The 22,012-nt window shown below is 36.6% G+C and overlaps 1 protein-coding gene across 6 annotated transcripts in view; it reads left to right on the forward strand.

The window, feature by feature from the left end:
• The window catches only part of ERBB4 (erb-b2 receptor tyrosine kinase 4), a 1,279,082-nt gene that overhangs the window by 891,335 nt on the left and 365,735 nt on the right, over positions 1-22,012 (forward strand). For all 6 annotated transcript variants that reach the window (XM_086341936.1, XM_086341945.1, XM_086341948.1 and 3 more), the window contains exon 5: positions 18,830-18,895. In XM_086341936.1, coding sequence (XP_086198062.1) covers positions 18,830-18,895 — 66 coding nt within the window. The remainder of the gene's footprint in view (positions 1-18,829; positions 18,896-22,012) is intronic.

Here is a 22,012-nt window from a genome sequence, read left to right on the forward strand (position 1 = left end):
ACCCTTATGGCAGAAAGTGAAGAGGAACTAAAAAGCCTCTTGATGAAAGTGAAAGTGGAGAGTGAAAAAGTTGGCTTAAAGCTCAACATTCAGAAAACGAAGATCATGGCATCCGGTCCCATCACTTCATGGGAAATAGATGCGGAAACAGTGGAAACAGTGTCAGACTTTATTTTTCTGGGCTCCAAAATCACTGCAGATAGTGACTGCAGCCATGAAATTAAAAGACGCTTATTCCTTGGAAGGAAAGTTATGACTAACCTAGATAGCATATTCAAAAGCAGAGATATTACTTTGCCAACAAAGGTTCGTCTAGTCAAGGCTATGGTTTTTCCAGTGGTCATGTATGGATGTGAGAGTTGGACTGTGAAGAAGGCTGAGTGCCAAAGAATTGATGCTTTTGAACTGTGGTGTTGGAGAAGACTCTTGAGAGTCCCTTGGACTGCAAGGAGATCCAACCAGTCCATTGGATCAGCCCTGGGATTTCTTTGGAGGGAATGATGCTGAAGCTGAAATTCCAGGACTTTGGCCACTTCATGCGACGAGTTGACTCATTGGAAAAGACTCTGATGCTGGGAGGGATTGGGGGCAAGAGGAGAAGGGGATGACAGAGGATGAGATGGCTGGATGGCATCACTGACTCGATGGACGTGGGTCTGGGTGAACTCCAGGAGTTGATGATGGACAGGGAGGCCTGGCGTGCTACGATTCATGGGGTCGCAAAGAGTTGGACACAACTGAGCGACTGAACTGAACTGAACTGAATGATCTCATTAAACACCCTTGTGTACTAATATCTTGACCTCCTCAAATCTGTTGAACTTCCTCAGTACTTGCTCTGATCCTAACAAAACCAGGTCTTATTGTGACAAAGTTAAAGTTTGTATTCCTAGGTATGTTTTCATCTGTTTTCTGTGTTCTGTCCTCCTTTGTCCTACATGATTATTCTATTCTTGCATCTGTTAATATAAACTAATTACTTGATTATATCAGTTAAGAGTGTGTAATATGGAACCTATATTTCTGGGCTCCAATCTCAGGCCTGTCTAAGGCCTATTACTTAATGTATAATGTTTGGCAAGTTAATAATCTTCTCAGGCCTCAGCTTCCTCATCTGTAGTATTTTCCTTCTAAGGTTGTCATGAGAAATGAATAGCGTAGAACAAGGTCTGCTACATGATTAAAATGGTGCTATATCTAAACCATGACTAACTCTTTAATATGCTAGCTGATAAGGACTTCTCAAATGAAAACAATAGCTATATATGCAATAGTTTACAGATCATTAATTTTTTCTATAAATAATAACTCAGTTTTCAGATCTATCTATTAGTTCATCAACAAGAAACTCCATTGAAATATCTCATTGATGGAGTCCTATTTAAAAAGTATATTATAAAAAAAAAGTATATTATAAATCCATTAATCTTGAGAGGTAGTTTGTGTGTGTGAACTTCAAAGGCAAATTAATGAGAACATTTTACACCAAGACATTTTAGGCTTATTACTTACTATAAAGCTTTTGGGGTCACTTTCTTATAACAATCATCAATTTTAAAATCACATTTTCATTCCTTAGGCTTACAGTGGCATTTTAGAAATGTGCCTAGTTGTTAACGTGGTTGTTTTGATTTTAAGTACGAGGGCTTGGGGGAGAAAAAATATATATATGTATAAAAACAGCTAAGTCCCTTTGGCAGGTGAAAAAATGGTAGAAACATAAGATGATACTTCTGGCTATTATGCCTAAAAGAGTCTATTTAATGTAGTGCCATGGATCTACCTAATCTTTTCCAATATGTTACCCATTTTTCTTCGTTATCTGTCTCTGTGATGTCTCATCTCTCCAACTGACTGCTACAGGCTAGCAATCTGTAACAAACACTCATTCTCAATCTTTAGATATAATAAAAAAGGGAGACTACAAGATTAATGGCCCCAGCCATAATTATAAAGTCTCAAACCACAGATATTATAAGACCTTTCAAATTTTACTCAGGGTGGAAGAAGCTGGGTTATCACTATAGTGTGAAGATAATGGTCTCTTAATGAAGAAAATGTTGAGTTATTTGATCTGGGAATCTGACTGTGTTTTGAGTACTGTTAGGAACTGTGGAGAGGAAATTCTTTGTTCCCTTAAGGAGCTTGTAATAATTTCATCCATTTCAGTTGTCTCATGATAATACCTATTTCTTATTAATTCATGGGGGAGATAGCTCTATATTGGAGTTGTCAAGTAGAAGGCAGATGAGAACAGGATGCTCATGGAGACCATGCCATACACAGATATTGGGAATTTTATACTGTTCATCGTGAAATAGAACCTGTATATCACTTCTTAAGTAATGAGTACTCTGACAGGATATAAACAACAAATATGGGAATATTTGAGGTCTTCTTTTCCCACCTGCTCAAGCGTTCTGTGTCTCCCAGCCTGATCTTTCCAGTGCATTGGACCAAACTGTCCCTCATACCTACACATACACACACACACACACACACACACACGGACACACACACACACACACAAAGTCTCCCTCGAATGTTGTATTGTACACTTAGGATATAAGTGCATTAAAAAAAAAAAAAATGGGCAGAGAATCATTTCACCAGAGATCTGGATGGAATAAAATCAATTTAGGGAGAATGTCAAAGTCAGTCAATGCCATAATAATAACACAATGAGAAAAGAGTAGATAATTAAAAGCTTTGTGATGGGAGAAGGCAGGAAGAGAGAGAGAGAGAGAGAGCTTGGAGGATAAGCTTGTAGTGAATGAAAGACTCAAGAGAGTGAGCGCTAATATTTAGAATTGTGGCCATGGGCAAAACTTTGGATCCCATTTAAAATACCCTTTGGGAGGAGTAAAGTTATTTCATGTGAATTTTGGCTGTTGAGCCATGCTTCTGAAATGTGAGACCACTCACAAACTGAACATGTACCCAGTCATGATTCCTTGGGGATCCCTTAGCACTCTGACTAGCTGTCTCAAAAATGAGCGTTATGGGATGGGCAGAGACCCCACCATCAATGAAATGTAATTGTCTGCAGTAATCCAAAGAATTGTGCCTCAGTGTGTTTCTCTTTTTGTCACATACTTTGAAATATTCTCTGCCCCCTCTCCCTCCTTTCATGTAACTGAGCTGAAATATTCAAGAGTGTGATATTCCAGTAGTAGAGGGAGATTTAACTGCTTTGGGATTGTTAGTAACATTCCTGTTGATACTGTGGCTTCTCAGTGCTTGCAGAGACCTCTGAAACCCACTGTTCCTGTCTACAAAGCTTGTCAAAGTTCCTAAGATGTCACACGTTCCCTCTTTCCCATAGCTTGATTGTAATACCTCACTGATCATTTCGACTGTCTGCATAAACATGTCTGTCTCCAGATTACTTCGTTTGTCTTCTGTATTACCTCTGCTGACCGTCTCCATCTCTGTCCTTCTTTGTTTTTCTTTATATTTTTATATACAATATTGTGAGGGAGGGAGAAAGGAGATAATATGGATTGATGCTTATTGCATGCCAGGTACTTTAGATTTATCATTCAACTTAATCACCTCTACCATATATAGGAAGCAAGTATCATCATCTGTATTTTATAAATGAGGAAAGTCAACTCAGGTAGTTTGTTGCCTAAGGTCCCATTCAACTGTTAAATAGTGAAAACTGAACATGGGATTGATATGTCCACACTGCTATATTTAAAATGAATAACCAATAATGACCAATATGGCACAAAGGAATTCTATTCAATATTAAATAATAACCTGATTTAGTCTTTTTTGGGAAAAGCCTTGGAGAGAGAGAACAGAGGAGCCTCATGGGCTACAGTCCATAGGATCGCAGAGTCAGACAAGACTGAAGCAATATATATATTCATATATATATCAGCAAGATATATATATATATATATATATATATACACATATATATCAGTTCAGTTCAGTCGCTCAGTCGTGTCCGACTCTTTGCGACCCCAGGAATTGAACTGCTTAATTGAACTCCGTGGACAGAGGAGCCTGGTGGACTAAGTCCATGGTGGCAAAGAGTTGGAGACGACTGAGCAACTAAAATGTTTGCACTTGTTTTCTAGAAACTGATATTTGATATCTTAAAAAATGAACAAATCATTTGTACTTATTAAAAAAACTGAATGCAGATAAAAATGACTTCAGTTAAGTTCAGTTGCTCAGTCGTGTCGGACTCTGCAAACCCATGAACCACAGCACGCCAGGCCTCCTTGTCCATCGCCAACAGCCAGAGTTTATCCAAACTCATCCATTGAGTCGGTGATGCCATCCAACCATCTCATCCTCTGTCGTCCCCTCCTCTAGTGCTCAATCTTTCCAAGCATCAGGGTCTTTTCAAATGAGTCAGCTCTTCGCATCAGGTGGCCAAAGTATTGGAGTTTTAACTTCAACATCAGTCCTTCCAATGAACACCCAGGACTGATCTCCTTTAGGATGGACTAGTTGGATCTCCTTGCAGTCCAGGGGATTCTCAAGAGTCCTCCCCAATACCACAGTTCAAAAGCATCAATTCTTCGGCACTCAGCTTTCTTTATAGTCCAACTCTCACATCCATAACATACATGACTACTGGAAAAACCATAGCCTTGACTAGATGGACCTTTATTGACAAAGTAATGTCTCTGGTTTTTAATATGCTATCCAGGTTGGTCATAACTTTCCTTCCAAGGAGTAAGTGTCTTTTAATTTCAAGGTTGCAGTCACCATCTGCAGTGATTTTGGAGCCCCAAAAAATAAAGTCAGCCACTGTTTCCAGTTTCCCCATCTATTTGCCATGAAGTGATGGGACCGGATGCCATGATCTTAGTTTTCTGAATGTTGAGCTTGAAGCCAACTTTTTCACTCTCCTCTTTCACTTTCATCAAGAGGCTTTTTAGTTCTTCTTCACTTTCTGCCATCAGGGTGGTGTCATCTGCGTTTATTGATATTTCTCCCTTCAATCTTGATTCCAGCTTGTGCTTCTTCCAGCCCAGAATTTCTCATGATGTACTCTGCATATAAGTTAAATAAACATGGTGACAATATACAGCCTTGACGTACTCCTTTTCCTATTTGTATCCCAAAGAAAATGACGTCAGAACTTATGTTTTCTGCATTTTAGCAGGAGTTATAGGAACAGAGTGAAGTAAATGACAGTATTGTAAACTGGTTATATGCACAATAGTATTTTTGAATAATAGATTTTTCAGTATTCTATCTTCTCTAAACTGTGGGCTATAATTTTCTGGTACAAAAAGTGCTGTCATAATAATTGCTAAAATGTATTTATGTTTAACTTACAATCATTTTATTGCCATTTACAGTTGAATCAATAAATAAACAGTAGAATCAAAGTAAATGTCAATTAGAAATTTAAAAATGGACAGGAACAAAAAATTTTGACACAAGCACACTAAGTGACATGCTATCAAGGAGCTAATATCTTCTTCCATTTAAAGGGTGCTTTCTGTTTTCTTATGGATAAAATGTAACAAATTGTAGTACTTAAGGTGCTATTGTATAAATTAAATGAAATACTACGTGTAAAGTACTCCGTCTACTATTTAGAGTGTAGAAAGTGCTTAATAAATTGTAGATGATGTGGTGAGGTTGATGATGTTGATGATGATATCTAGATTGAATTATACAACACAGTGTAAGCCTTAATGTGTAAAATAAACAGTTAAGTACAAAAAGCAAAAAAAAAAAAAAAAACACACATAGAGAAGTTAACTAACGTAACTAAGGAACTAAGAAATGACACACTAGTACCAGAGAGAGAACTGAAATTCTTCCCTGTCCCATGCCAGGTAGACTCTGTGTATGTGTGTATCTATCTATTGATATTCACATGAAATACTGATTTAGAACTACACATGGCAGGAATTTACACTGATCCTATTAAATCTCTTATTGTTACTTTTGGCTCATTTTATCTTCCAAGTGTTTTTAAAATCTTAACTTTTATCCTGTGTGTGAACAACCACTGCTTTGTCCAGACTTGTGTCATTTTCAAAAACAGCAAGCATATTCCATTGTTTTATCCAACTCAGTGATGAAAAGGTCAAATATGATAGGTATGTACAGAGGCCTTTGACACACTGCTAGAACCAGCACATAAATCTAGGCCTGCCAGGACATCAATTGTTTTATCAAGTCTTCTGATACATACACCAGGCATCTACAGATCCACACATCAGTGTCAGATTCCATCAGTGTTTTCCAGAAGCATATAAAAAAGGACATAGGTAAGTTCTTTCTGATATCCAGATCATCCCTCCATAAATCCCTCCATCCTCTATAAATCCTCTTTAAAATAAGGCAGGAAATTAGTGATATCCTTTTAATGTGTATTTTTTTTAAATATATGTACTGATCTCCTACATACCCTGCTGCTGCTGCTGCTGCTGTGTCGCTTCAGTAGTGTCCGACTCTGTGCGACCCCATAGACGGCAGCCCACCAGGCTCCCCTGTCCCTGGGATTTTCTAGGCAAGAACACTGGAGTGGGTTGCCATTTCCTTCTCCAATGCATGAAAGTAAAAAGTCAAAGTGAAGTCGCTCAGTTGTGTCTGACTCTTAGCAACCCCATGGACTGCAGCCTACCCGGCTTCTCCATCCATGGGATTTTCCAGGCAAGAGTACTTGAGTGGGGTGCCATTGCCTTCTCTGCCTACATACCCTAAGTGTTCCATAAAGCTAAAAGGTTAATTGAATTATAGTATGTCCATATGATGGGAGATAAATACAGCCAAAAAAAAAAATCACATTTGTTTAATGTCACTTCAAAATATACAGTATAAAATATGAAATATGTCTGCTATGAAAATAGCAGATTACAAAACTATGTACAGTATTTTATTAATTTATAAACTATATATATAAGTATATATAATGCAAAAAATGAAAAACATCAAATGCAAAGTTTATGGATGATATGTATCTTATTTCATATTTTCTGAATTTTAAATAGTTTGAATTTGAACATGTGTTAGAAGTAAAATCTAGAAAATCCATCTGAAATATTTAATATAAATAATGTAGGTAAGAGAAGACCTCATTGAGAGGTGGCATCTAGGAAAAACAAGAGAGCAGGTGAACCATTTGACTACAAGCTATCATAGAAAGAGAAGTCCAGGGAAGAAAAGCATAAAAATTCTAAGTGAGTCATGCACTTTGTTTATCTTCTAGAAACAACAGGAGTGAGAGTGAGAGGAGTGAACCAGGAAGGGAATAGCAGGAGGTAAGGTTATGGAGGCCTGGAAGAGAGGACCAAATATTCTCAGATCTCAACGACCATTAAAAGGAACTTGGGCTTTTACTTTGAGAAAAATGGGAAGTTATTGGAATTTGACCTGGTCTAAGAACATCATGTGACTCAGTGGCAAGAATCCACCTGCAATGCAGGAGATGCAGGTTTGAACCCTGGGTCAGGAAGCTCCCCTGGAGAAGGAAATGGCAACCCACTCCAGTATTCTTGCCTGGGAAATCCTATAGACAGAGGAGTTTGGCAGGCTACAGTACATGGGGTCACAAAAGGGTTGGACACAATTTAGTGAATAAACAGCACCACACAAGCTAATATATTGAGAAGAGATGGTAAAGAAGCCAGAGCAGAAACTAGGACACCAGTTTGGAGGCTATGGCATTAATCCAAGCAAGAAATAATAGTGGTTTAGTGATGCGTGGTAGAAAATGATTGGACACTTAGATGTACTTTAAAGTTAGAATCAACTGGATATGCTAGTGAATTTGGATCTGGATATGACAGAAAAAGAGTTTCTGAAAATGACTTCAAAATCTAATGAATCTCTAAAAAGGTTGTGTTGCTATTGTCTGAGACGGAGAAGGCTTTACAGGGATAAATTTTTGGTGGGGGTGGGAAGATCAGGGATTAAATTTTGGACATGTAAATATTCAAACTTTTGCTAATCATACAGATATAGACATTTTACAAAGGGTTACAAGCATAAAACTCCAGGTTCCACGTGGTCTGGATATGTAAATTTTAGAGAATTTAACGTATTAGGATTATATGAGGATTAACTGTGTTAATATACATAAAATTTTTAGAGCATTCCTAAAAATTTCAACCACATAAGGCTGATCAAGCTGGACACTGCAGACCTCCAAGGGAATATCTAAATAGACTACACTCTATATAGGATGAAGGATGCTTTGGGATGTTCTTTGTAGCCCTGGCTGGTTCGTTATAAGTGCTCATAAATCTACTGATTATCACTATCATTGATTGCAAATAACAGACATATCTAAATATATTCTTTTAAGTCTGCTAGTAAGGTCCTTAGTTCAGACTTAATCTTATTATATGTTTAGTATGACATTTGACATTGATTGGAACTAATTCTGTTCCTCAATGGGGGGAATTCTATTTTATGTTCGCAGCTATGAACAGGGATAATTGATACTTTATAATTGCTTAATTTGATAGAAATCTTTGCCATTATCAAATATGAAAGCTTTCAGTTTTTCAGGAAATTTTAAAAAAGTATTATAATGTGAATCATCATTGTTATTGATAGTATGATTTTTCCAAAACCATAGAAAAATAAAAAATCAAGGGAATATGTTGGCTTCTTTGCTATGGTTCTCTTTAAAGTTTGTCTCTGTTGGTTATAGTAGTCTACAGAAGTTTAAAGGTATGCTGGGAAAATATAAAATATACAGAATAGTAGTATCATAGATAGCATTGTATCAGACCTTTCCATTCAATAAGAAATTAAATTTCTTTAGGAAGAATTCCTTTAGTCTATTCATTTGACATATTATGTATTAGATTACTTCTGTCAGTCACTCTTAAGATCACATGAGGCTATGGATGTAAAAAGTAACAATCTTATGTTCTAAATAGGTTATCATCAAATTTCTCTTTGACACTGAAATTTGTGTAGATCAGTCCATTCTCTTAGATTCTGTAGATAGAAACATCTGAACTCAACATGCTAATAGAGTACCTGGTTTCCATTATTATGTATGATTTAAAGAGGTTTTGAAAAATGATACTCTTATCAGTTTTCCCACCTCACTTTCCCCAGGCTTCTATTTGTACCTGCTGCTCCTGCTGCCGCTGCTAAGTCGCTTCAGTCGTGTCCGACTCTCTGCGACCCTATAGACGGCAGCCCACCAGGCTCTGCAGTCCCTGGGATTCTCCAGGCAAGAACACTGGAGTGGGTTGCCATTTCCTTCTCCAATGCATGAAAGTGAAAAGTGAAAGTGAAGTCGCTCAGTCGTGTCTGACTCTTAGCAACCCCACCAGGCTCCTCCATCCATGGGATTTTCCAGGCAAGAGTACTGGAGTGGGGTGCCATTGCCTTCTCCGATTTGTACCTGGGGTTTCTGCTATTATCATACCTATGCTAGACTGTGTTTACAGAAGACCTCAGAAGAAACAAAAATTTGCTAAGTAGGCTCAGTATTATGAAACCTTTGCACTTCTGTGTGCCATACTAACTGCTCAGTCTATCAGCTATTCCTCTGTAATCCTCTCTGAGATGGTAATGGACTTGGAGATAACTGTGTGCTTTAGTGGTCATAGATTTGTCCTAGGTTGCTGAACTTATGGAGAAAGGGTGGATAGAAGTGTTGAAGAATGAGCTTGATATATTTCAACCCTTTTGTCAAAAATTACTCTTGATCACATAATAGATATGTTACTCTCAACCCTTTGACTTAGGTTGCTTGAAATGAATAACATGATGCTACTTATAAAAATGTTAATGAGGTTGACACGACTTACTTCTTTTTCAATACAGTAATTAGTAAAACAATTAAACATCAAGTCTTGATTTAATTTGCTGCTAGGTGAAGTGAAGTGTTAGTCACTCAGTTGTGTCCAATTCTTTGTGACCCCATGGACTGTACCCCACCAGGCTCCTCTGTCCATGGGATTTTCCAGGCAAGAATGCTGGAATGGGTTGCCATTCCCTTCTTCAAGGAATCTTCTCAACCCAAGGATTGAACCCAGGTCTCCTGCATTACAGGAAGATTCTTTACTGTCTGAGCCACCAGGGAAGGTGAAGAATTCCATATATTTTTTTTTTTTTTTAATTTTTAACTTTGTCTTTCTAGTCAGTGAAACTACCTGTTCAATTTTTTTCTGAAGAGCAAAATCTATAATAATAAAGTTTCCATTCAATAATTAACTTTCAAATCATAAAGATAGGAAGATTGAATTAAGACTATATGAAAATGTAAAGTCTATAGAGCAAATTGTGAGGATAAATAAACACATGACAGTGAAAACTGTCAGATAGGAATAAGGAAAATAGTAACATCTGATAAAAAGAGCAATTTCACATTACATTAATATCATTAAAACCTACTTATACATCATTTGTTGGAATCATCTTGTGACTTTACTATCATAAGTGTGATTTATAATTATTTAAATTTGAAAATAAAGGCTATGTATTTTCTAGAACTCCAGGGGGAACAAAAATGCAAATTAATGGAAATATATTCACAAATCAGAGTAAACACTGAAAATGAGAGATTGCTAGATTTTCACATTGTTTAATTCTGTACGTTTAGTTACCAAGCAGCTGATCAGATCTAATTGTCACAAAATATGGCCATGATGTTAGTAGAGTTTGGAATTATATGCCAAAGTATTATACTTTTATCTATATGCTTTGTTGTCGTGGATACATTATCCTTGGAATCCTTGGAATCGCTTTTTAAAAACGGCTTTCTATACCTCATTGCAGACTATAAAATCAGCATTTTGCACAAGCTACTCACATGTCAGCACTGACTTTTAGGAATCATACCCTGACACCTTCTTCTACCTTGCAAGTCAAATCACATCTTTTCCAAGCTCAAAAACCTTGACCAACACCATAACACCTGTGCAGAATAAACATCAACCAAGACTTTCAAGATGCTTTATAAGCTCATACTTCAACAACTATTTCTATGCAAATTGCTCAAGGGACCATAAAGTATTCATTATGGCCCCAAAGAGTTGTGCACATCCATGTCTCTGGGTCGTTGTTTAGGTTAACCATTCAGCCTGGAGTTCCTCTCCCTCCTCCTCCTTTCCTGCTGGACAAACAAGACAGCCAAGCCCAACTTAAATGCCCACCCCCTATGGAGATACTTTTTTAAAATCTTTTTTTCTCTATATTATGCATACCCATGTTTTGGATTATCATATTTATTTGCCTATATTCCTGCCTATTTCCTGGTCCTTGAAAGCTCCTTGAGGGCAGAGCACTGACTCATTCGCCTTTTTATGGTCTGGTCAAGAAAAGGAACTGGTTTAGCATAGACTTTCAAAAATGTTTCACTTTCCTTTTTTGAAATATATGGTCATAAAAAAGATACTGTTCTCTCACTCTTTCTCCAGTAAATGTAGTGTTAAGAGGTCAAGAATGGCAGTTTTTAAAAGAAATGAAAGAAGAATCCAGAGATGTAACGGCATCACCTTTTAGCAAGGGGCAGTTTGGGAATATAATCTTTTATGGTTGCCAGTGGCTTTATATTTTGCAACTCTTCAACTGTTCCAGCATATTACTTGCATAAGGCAGTACAAAGGTGCATATTAAATCCTGTCCCTGCTGTCAGGCAGTTTCACAAACAAGCAAAACTTCCAACATGAATTTATGACTCTTAAAATTATCAATGGATGTGAGTTTGTGTAAACTCCAGGAGTTGGTGATGGAGAGGGGGGAGGCCTGGAGTGCTGCAGTCCACGGGGTCACAAAGAGTCGGACATAACTGAGCGACTAAACGAACTGAACTGAAAATTATCAAAGTGGCTCAGGGACTCTAGCTGCTAAAAAAGAATACAAAAGCTACATTTTTAGTACCATCTGCTGGACAAGCATAAAAGATTAAATTTAGTCCTATTTGTTAACTTCTCAGTCACTTCAGTCGTGTCCTACTCTGTGACCCCATAGACTGTAGCCCACTAGGCTCATCTGTCCATAGGATTTCCCAGGCAAGAATACTGGAGTGGGCTGCCATTTCCTCCTCCAGGGCGTGAGCATGAGCATGATGAATAATGGACTGACAAACAGAGGTGATTGCCTGTGAATTGGAATCACACCTATATGCAATAATCAGCACTTATTTTTTAATTATTTCTTTTTTTTTAATGTTTGTATTTTTTTTAATTTTATTTTATTTTTAAACTTTACATAATTGTATTAGTTTTGCCAAATATCAAAATGAATCCACCACAGGTATACATGTGTTCCCCATCCTGAACCCTCCTCCCTCCCCATACCATCCCTCTGGGTCGTCCCAGTGCACTAGCCCCAAGCATCCAGTATCGTGCATCGAACCTGGACTGGCAACTCATTTCTTACATGATATTTTACATGTTTCAATGTCATTCTCCCAAATCTTCCCACCCTCTCCCTCTCCCACAGAGTCCATAAGACTGTTCTATACATCAGTGTCTCTTTTGCTGTCTCGTACACTGGGTTATTGTTACCATCTTTCTAAATTCCATATATATGCGTTAGTATACTGTATTTATGTTTTTCCTTCTGGCTTACTTCACTCTGTATAATAGGCTCCAGTTTCATCCACCTCATTAGAACTGATTCAAATGTATTCTTTTTAATGGCTGAGTAATACTCCATTGTGTATATGTACCACTTTCTTATCCATTCATCTGCTGATGGACATCTAGGTTGCTTCCATGTCCTGGCTATTATAAACAGTGCTGCGATGAACATTGGGGTACACGTGTCTCTTTCCCTTCTGGTTTCCTCAGTGTGTATGCCCAGCAGTGGGATTGCTGGATCATAAGGCAGTTCTATTTTCAGTTTTTTAAGGAATCTCCACACTGTTCTCCATAGTGGCTGTACTAGTTTGCATTCCCACCAACAGTGTAAGAGGGTTCCCTTTTCTCCACACCCTCTCCAACATTTATTATTTGTAGACTTTTGGATTGCAGCCATTCTGACTGGTGTGAAATGGTACCTCATAGTGGTTTTGATTTGCATTTCTCTGATAATGAGTGACGTTGAGCATCTTTTAATGTGTTTGTTAGCCATCTGTATGTCTTCTTTGGAGAAATGTCTATTTAGTTCTTTGGCCCATTTTTTGATTGGGTCGTTTATTTTTCTGGAAACACAGCTCCACCCACCAGAACACCGACACAAGCTTCCCTAACCAGGAAACCTTGACAAGCCACCTGTACAAACCCACACACAGTGAGGAAACGCCACAATAAAGAGAACTCCACAAACTGCCAGAATACAGAAAGGACACCCCAAACTCAGCAATTTAAACAAGATGAAGAGACAGAGGAATACTCAGCAGATAAAGGAACAGGATAAATGCCCACCAAACCAAACAAAAGAGGAAGAGATAGGGAATCTACCTGATAAAGAATTCCGAATAATGATAGTGAAATTGATCCAAAATCTTGAAACTAAAATGGAATCACAGATAAATAGCCTGGAGACAAGGATTGAGAAGATGCAAGAAAGGTTTAACAAGGACCTAGAAGAAATAAAAAAGAGTCAATATATAATGAATAATGCAATAAATGAAATTAAAAACACTCTGGAGGCAACAAATAGTAGAATAACAGAGGCAGAAGATAGGATTAGTGAATTAGAAGATAGAATGGTAGAAATAAAGGAATCAGAGAGGATAATTATTTCTTAAAGTGACAGAAATGTTTTTTAAAATTTTTGTTTTATAGTCAGAATGACAGGAAATAGAAATATTAATTTAAATAACTACACTATCACTAAAGTGAATAGAAACATCAGGTTCTTATTTTTAAGTAGTGGATTTTTCCAAATAGTTTTAAAAGAATTATTACAATAAATAGTGAAAAAAAAATGATGTAGTTGATTGAAACATGGAGATAGGCAGATTTTGATAACATTGGCAAAGGCTCAGTGCTCCTAAATGTTTCACCCATTTACATAAGCTAGTGTCTAGTTTCTCTTTTTTCCTGTCCTCCTTTTAAAAACAAACTACTGGAGAAGTAGTTTATAAAACGACGTGAGACTAAAATGTTATTGACATATTCAGTTTCTTTTCCCCATCGAATCAGGCATCCTGTGGTACTGCTCATCTGAGCATAGACGACAGAAAGAAGGTTTGGAGTAAGACAATAAGCTATAGTTAAAGTATTAGCATTTCTGTTGGGACACAAACAATAAGAGGCCACGTTTATTCCCTCCACTGGAATGCTCTGGGCAGATCTCATTTTAGGTGTTACGTAGATAAATCATATATGAGGAACATAGTGGACTTTGGAGCTACCAGGCTTTCCACTGGGAATGATCCACCACAACCTGGCTTTGTCTAACTCTTTCTTCCTGAGCTGGGGGGTGGGGAGTGGCTATTGAAAAAATCAGATATATTGACTTCTTTTTTTAAACACATAGAGGTTGAACATCAGGTATAACATAACCAAAACCTTTTCCCTTCATAATAATGCTGAATTAAGCCTGAATTTTCTTAGAATAGTAACCATGTCTGTTTCAGCTCAATTCCAATATTTCTCATAGCCCCTGATACACAGATACAGAAGGTATTCAAGAAATACTTAACGAATAGATGGATGAGAGGAAAATAGGAAAAAAAAGTTAGCAGAAATTTTTTCCCCAGTTCTGGATGAATAATTACTAAGGAGACATTTCTGGGCAGCAAAAATGTTGGGGAAAAAAAGCTAAAAACAGATTTTTAAAAAAATATTAGACATAATAGCCCCTAAAACTACCTGCATCATGTTGCAAATTTGTGTCTGACTCTTTGCGACACCATGGACTCTCTGTCCATGGGATTCTCCAGGGAAGCATATTTAAGTGGGTTGCCATTTCCTTTTCCAGGGGATCTTCCTGACCCAGAGCTCAAACCTGCGTCTCCTGCCTTGGCAGGAGGGTTGTTTACCACTGAGCCACCTGGGATGCTCCCTAAAACTACATTACTCAGTTGCCTGCAAGAATCAAACCAAGTTAGCCCAAGTGCTGAATATCACACAGTTTTGAAAACCAAAAGCTGAACTGCTGAGTGCCTGAACGGATACCAAAAGGCTCAGAGATCTAGAAACAGTGAAATAAGGACAGAGCAGAAGGAGCAGCCATTGATTCAGGAGCAGCAGTCAATTCACGGTCTCCAGCACACTTATCATTATAGAACTTGAAATGTGTGGGCAAAGTGATCACCTTCATTTGGTTTCCAAAAGGGATGGAGGGAATCCAAGTCTGAGTAAAACCTTGGAAAAGAAGCATTGTTAGGTTCCTCTTTTAGGAGTGATTAATATATTTGTTTTTATGAGTGAAAAATGGAAACTACCAAATAAAATGTCTTAACAGCACATAGACATCATAGATAAATTATTAATATTTAAAACTTCTGTGTGTGTGCAGGCACTATATCACTTATGCCCAACCAAATGGGTCTTGCCATCACATTTTGATAAGAATCATAAACAAAATTTCTAGTAATACTTCTTTTATATTAAATATGAGAGTAGGCCTTGAAATGGTAAATTGAAACTGCAAGAATAAGATTAAAAAATATGTAATCCAATTAAAGGGGATCCATTGAATATTTTAACATGTCTAATGTTACTCAGCATATTTTAACAGCTACAGATAGTTGTTCATTCACAATAAATAAAGCTAAATATTTTATTAGAACCAAACACTATTAGAGAAGTCATAGATTAAAGGATAGATCATCCTCTGCTTCAGACAATTAACAGACTACTTAATGGGTCAATTTAAAGGATTTTAACAAATCTAAAGAAAGACATTAACATTTTAAACCACTTTCTCAAAAAAGTTTGTACTCAGAAAAAGTTTACAATACTTTCCATTTTGTCTCACAGTCCTTTCTAATTTCCGCTGGTATAAATCAATTTAGATTTATTAGCTTTATACAAAAGAACTCCAGTCAGTTTTTAATAATAATTATCATTATCACTGATTAAAGTTATATTGTTCAGGCCAGATGGAGTTCTTTTCCTGTCAGCTAGAATGAGCTTGCATTATGTAGTTATAATGTGTTTGGATTTAAATAAACAGATGGCAGAGTGACGGGATATTTTATGCTGGTGATGTCAGTAGCAGCACTTCACAAACAGAATTGCTTTAAATAAACTCCATTGGGGCCAGGATCTTGATACTGTTAAGAGTGTGGCTGGGACTGAGCTTAAGTGTTATATTAATTTGAAAATAGTGCTATTCACCTGTGGAAGAGTAGACCAGTAGGTCTGAGGTTCAGCCTTTGAAAGGTATCTGCTGAATCTGTCCCTTTCCTGTGGCAGCCTTTAACATGCTAGGTCCATACAGTCTCACAAAGAGAGACAAGAACAAACAGACAAACAAAAATGCCCCAGTTGTAAGAACTTCCACATCCAAAAAGAAATAAAAATTAAAGGAAGAGTTAAAAACTGTGGGTCAAGGAAAGATGGAAACCTTTGATATAACCTTATTCCATAATTTTTACAATGTAGTTAGCTGTGTTAAAATGAACATCTTGAATAGGCATATAGCCATTCACAATTTATATTAGGAAATTAACAATAAAGGTTTAATAGACAGTGTGTTATAGAAAGGAGAAGGCAATGGCACCCCACTCCAGTACTCTTGCCTGGAAAATCCCATGGACGGAGGAGCCTGGTAGGCTGCAGTCCATGGGGTCGCTAAGAGTTGGACACGACTGAGTGACTTCACTTTCACTTTTCACTTTCATGCACTGGAGAAGGAAATGGCAACCCACTCCAGTGTTCTTGGCTGGAGAATCCCAGGGACGGGGGAGCCTAGTGGGCTGCCGTCTATGGGGTCGCACAGAGTCGGACACAACTGAAGCGACTTAGCAGCAGCAGCAGCAGTGTTATAGAAAAGCTTTTATCTTTGATAAATTTTCATGTCCACTTTTCCCTAAAGATAAGCCCATTCCATATCCTTGTACTCACAAAAGTTTGGAGTGAACCTATGAAATTCAACAGCAAACTTCAAGGAAAATCATTATACATGATTTCTTCTAGCTAATATTCTTTTGTTGTGATTGTAGGGAATTTCTCTGTGGGACAGCTTTTTTCACGGAGGCCAGTACCCATAGTAGCATCATCATTAAAAGGAAAATGAGGCCACAGGAAATAAAGGCTGATATTTGAGAAAGAAAGTAGTATCAATAAAAGTTTTAGAAGAGGATATTAGAAAAATAATTGAAATTAAACTTTCCAAAATAAACTAATTCTTTTCAATGCTTGAAATATTTATATAAAGGTGTTGGTCTGCAAATTGGCACCGGTACATAAAGGGTAAGGAGAGATGGAAGAAAGAGGCAGCCCACACCAGAGTTGTAGGTGACGAGTTTCATAAGCTAGGGGACTTATGTATGAGACTTGTCTTGGGCAGCAGCAAGATAAGTAGATTTCAGCATCCGCCTGTCAGAGTCTTAAAAATTTGCATCAAGGTCTTAACTAAATTTGGTCACTTACTCAGTCCAGATGGTCTCAACAACACCTTTCTCTCTCAGGGCTATGTCCTTGAAACAGCTGCTCGCATGAGAATGGTCAGAGGGACATACATTTCAAGGACAGGGGAGCAGGTGAGAAGCTTCTGATTGCCCAGGTTCAGCTTACAGGTCAAGTCAGACACAACCTCTGAATGTCCCTCTCCACAGGGATATAGCTAATATCGTTTCATAACTATAAACGGAAAATAACCTTTAAAAATTGTGAATCGTTGTGACATACACCTGAAACTTATTAATACTGTACATTAATTATACCGCAAGAAAAAGTTTTAAAAAGACAAAGTGCAAACTGATGGTTACCAAAGGGGAAGGGGGAGGGATAAATTAGGAGTTTGGTATTAAAATATACACTGCTGCTGCTGCTGCTAAGTCACTTCAGTCGTGTCCGACTCTGTGCGACCCCATAGACAGCAGTCCACCAGGCTCCCCCGTCCCTGGGATTCTCCAGGCAAGAACACTGGAGTGGGTTGCCATTTCCTTCTCCAATGCACGTAAGTGAAAAGTGAAAGTGAAGTCGCTCAGTGGTGTCTGACTCTTCGCGACCCCATGGACTGCAGCCCACCAGGCTCCTCAGTCCATGGGATTTTCCAGGCAAAAGTAGTGGAGTGGGAAAATAAACACACTATATAAAAAACAGATAACAAGCCAGGACTTTCTGTATAGTGTAAAAGTGATACTCAAATCTTGTAAAAACCTGTGATGAAAGAGAATGTAAAATACATACAGACATATTTGTACAACTGAATCTCTTTTCTGTATACCTGAAACTAATACAACATTGTAAATCAGCTATATTTCAATAATTTTTTAAAGATATAAAAGACCTTTGACAAAAAGAGATACTCTAAATTATGTAAACAACCTTTGTTCTGAAGGTTTATCCTATGTTTGTAATATATTTTTGTTTTCATAGACTCCACTTTCTTTTAAACTATTGATTTAATCCTTAATGTCTGTTGATATTAGTGGGCTGTGAACTTTTGAATTTATATCAAATAGAATAGATCAGTAGAATAAAAATATTCAGTAGTCGAAGTAAAGCTTATTTCATGTAAATATTTACTTCTGACTATACAGGAGCATTCACAAAGTCATGTATTTCCTTTTCTTGTAAAATGATGAGAGGATTTTGAATATCAAGAGATTGTATTTCTCTGCTTCATATGTATTTGACATTCAAATTTTGCTATTTAAGTGGGCATTTTATGAGCTATGTTTCAACTCTAGTATGACATAAAAATCCTCATAAAGAAGTAGGAATATTTCCTTTGAGATGTTAGCTCCTAGTCAGAGTGAAAGATTAAAGATTATAATACACACATGCTTTTTCCTATTCTACAGGTGGACGTTGCCATAAGTCCTGTACTGGCCGATGCTGGGGACCCACAGAGAATCATTGCCAGACTTGTAAGTGTTCAACACTGTTTAGAAAACATAGACTTGAAATGGTCAAGTAATTTTAATAATTGAAGCTTTTCACGCTTCTGGTTATCAGAAACCTGAAAATGAGCTTTGCTTCTGTGTGGTAGACTAGTTTCTATATAAGTAACCTGCCTAATTTCATTGCTTTCAAGTGAAACATAATCATTTCTCATATTTCTTTGTGGTTTCTGGATTAATGATACAGCACAGATGTGGTGATATTAACAATGACTTCAGAGTCTGTACATCAGAGGAAGTAGGAAATACAAATGTATACAAAATGATAATTAACTGAATTTCAGGTTAACTGACTATTTCAGTGCTTTTCCCAAATAGTAACCTGACTATCCATTCACTGGAGAAAGAAAAAATGAAAAGGATACTGTGTACGCGCTCTGTTCTTGGCACAGAGATAAAAACTGTGTGAATTATAAATATAGATTCACTGTTAAACACAATGTATCTTGCCCTTAGTGTGTATTATTTTTTGTATTAGTTAGTAAGATAAATATGAGGATGATATCTTAAATATTTTAAGATATTTAAAACAAAGTATACTGAACATAAAGACAAATATCTAATGTTTTAACATTCTTAAAGTTGTGATGCTTAAATCAGCACTGAACTTTTGCTAATCTTAAGGACAAATGTTTTCTTTTAAAAGAAAACACAAAATGCTCCACATAAATGGTAAAAAATTATTCTTCCTGCTATAATAACAACAGCTGAAATAATAAATGGAAAAGAGTATGGAGGCTATTTGAAATGTATTTCTTTTTTTAGCATAGAAAACACAGAAAATATTATTTAAAAATTTGAACATACAAATATTAGATATTGTGGAAATTTCTAATACTGTTGGATGAAAGTGTAGACTTAAGTTATTTAAGAAAAGCAATGTTTTATGGCAGCAATGTTTTGGCAAGAATTTTAAGCAGAATTCTAAAGTAATATTAGATTACTGTGTGAAATGCATTCACTGTGATAATGGACGAAATGTTTTAATGGCATCCTAAAAATACAGGAGAGCCTCACTCTACATGTCCCAAGCAAAGAACAATTATTCAGCAGACAATGTTAATAACACCAAAGGTTAAGAAGTCCTATAATAGATAATTAATCCAGGCTGGGCCAATCAGATTCTCTTTCTAGAGAATTTGAACTTGGGATCGACAGGTGCTGGTTACACCATATCAGAAACTTAAAGAGAGATTAAACTTAGTTGAGATGTCTGTTTTGGAGCCATGTCTATTAATGAGAAGGAGAAATAACCAGTCCTCAGTGACACCTAAAAATAAATCAGCCATGCAGAGGCAAAGGATAATTGGAGAGAGAAAGATTTTGACCATTTTTGCTTCCTTGTTCTCTGGTCTTGCTGATGTCCAAATGTACTTCTTTCTTTGGGGACCTTAATAAATGCAATGTTCTAATACATTTGAACTAGTTTTGTTACTTGCCACCAAGTTGGGGTGGTAGGGAGTCTTTAGTAAGACAGTTATCAAGCCATAGCTCATGTTATCAAATCATTTAATTCACCTAATTTTCCAGTGTGGAAATTAAGCTCACTATAATAATGTAAAATTGGCTTAATGGTCACTGTGCCTACTCCACAGAGACTATCAAATTTAAATTCAGGAAACATTTACTTATATCTGATACATGCAGACTCAAATTTTAGAATAGTATTCATTTGCATGGATTTTTATAGTTTATAAAATATTTCCATTTTAAAATTTATTTTCATAATATTTCTATTATTTAAAGAAGTCAATTATCATTAACCTCATTCCACAATCGGGGAAATGTAAACAGAGGAAATATTTAAGAGAGTTGTTAAATTTACACAGGTAATACCTGAGATTTCAACCTAAATATCCTGAACCTAAGAATAATACTGTTTCCTGTATACCATATTGCATAGCAGTTTAGGGGACAAGGACACTGGATTTATAGTCAGCCAGATGATAAAAATCTCAGTTGTTTCCACTTTCTAGCATGATAAAGTGATTTAATTTTTCTAAACCTCAGTTACCGTATCTATAAAATGGAGATATTAAACTTACCTCAGAGGGTTACTTCTTTGGAATCAAATTCAATGCAATAATAATGTGATTGATATGTTTAAATATTTTTGCTATATACTAAGGACCTAGTAAATAATAGATAATATTATAATAAACTAAAAGAGATACTGTTAGAAAACTTAATCCAACTTAAATCTGAGTGAATGCATGTCAGAGCAAAACTGCAGACCACTTCTGCCTTGTGAATGATACTGACATAGATGACTGGGGAATAAATAGCAAAAACACTGGAATGAAGAGAAGGCTGCTTGCCCTTATCACTTACTTCTGTTCTCTGTTTCCTCCTTTGAGTCACTTGAAAGATAAATTACATATCCATATTTATAGAGCCCAGCATCCTGAGGCAAAATGTATTTTGGAAGTCAAAGTTGTACTTATTGTAAGACCTGAAGTTTAGAAGTACAATCAGAAATTTTGAGAATAGACCTTATGAGAGCTTCTATAGAGATATTAGACATCTAGAGAGCTCATGGGTAGTAACATCCATGATGAACTTTTTTTTCCAAAAGAAATGTAAAATTTTCCTAGCTTCCTTTAGATTGCTAATAGCCCCTGTTAGTTAAAATATATTACTTACTCTTACACCTACTTCAGATATACTTATCTCTGAGCTCTGATTAAACTTTTTAAAAATCAGAAAACAGGCTGGGCAAATTTTTGAAAATATCCTGCTTTTATTGACTGAGCATACAAAAATGAATTTTAGGATCTTTTAGACATCATCTTTATCATTTACAAATGATTTCTTTCCTTATGACTGAAACAAATTCACTTCAGTGAGGGTTTCTCTGGAGGTATTCAGTTTCATACTTGTTGAATATTTCCTTACTTTTACGAATAATTACTCTTTGAGATTTTGCATATATTAGGGAAGAAAGATAAAATATTTAAAAGCGCCACACCTTAGCCAAGGACACTGACCTCAAGAATCCATATTATTTGCCCCATTATATCAATGCTGACGTCCTCCCACAGGGTTTCCTCTTAAAACAGCAGATATGCCAGGAATGATCCTCTG

The sequence above is a fragment of the Bos grunniens genome, chromosome 2 (assembly GCF_055505025.1).
Source record: "Bos grunniens cultivar Pamir isolate PY7600 chromosome 2, Bosgru_T2T1.0, whole genome shotgun sequence".
NCBI lineage: Eukaryota > Metazoa > Chordata > Mammalia > Artiodactyla > Bovidae > Bos > Bos grunniens.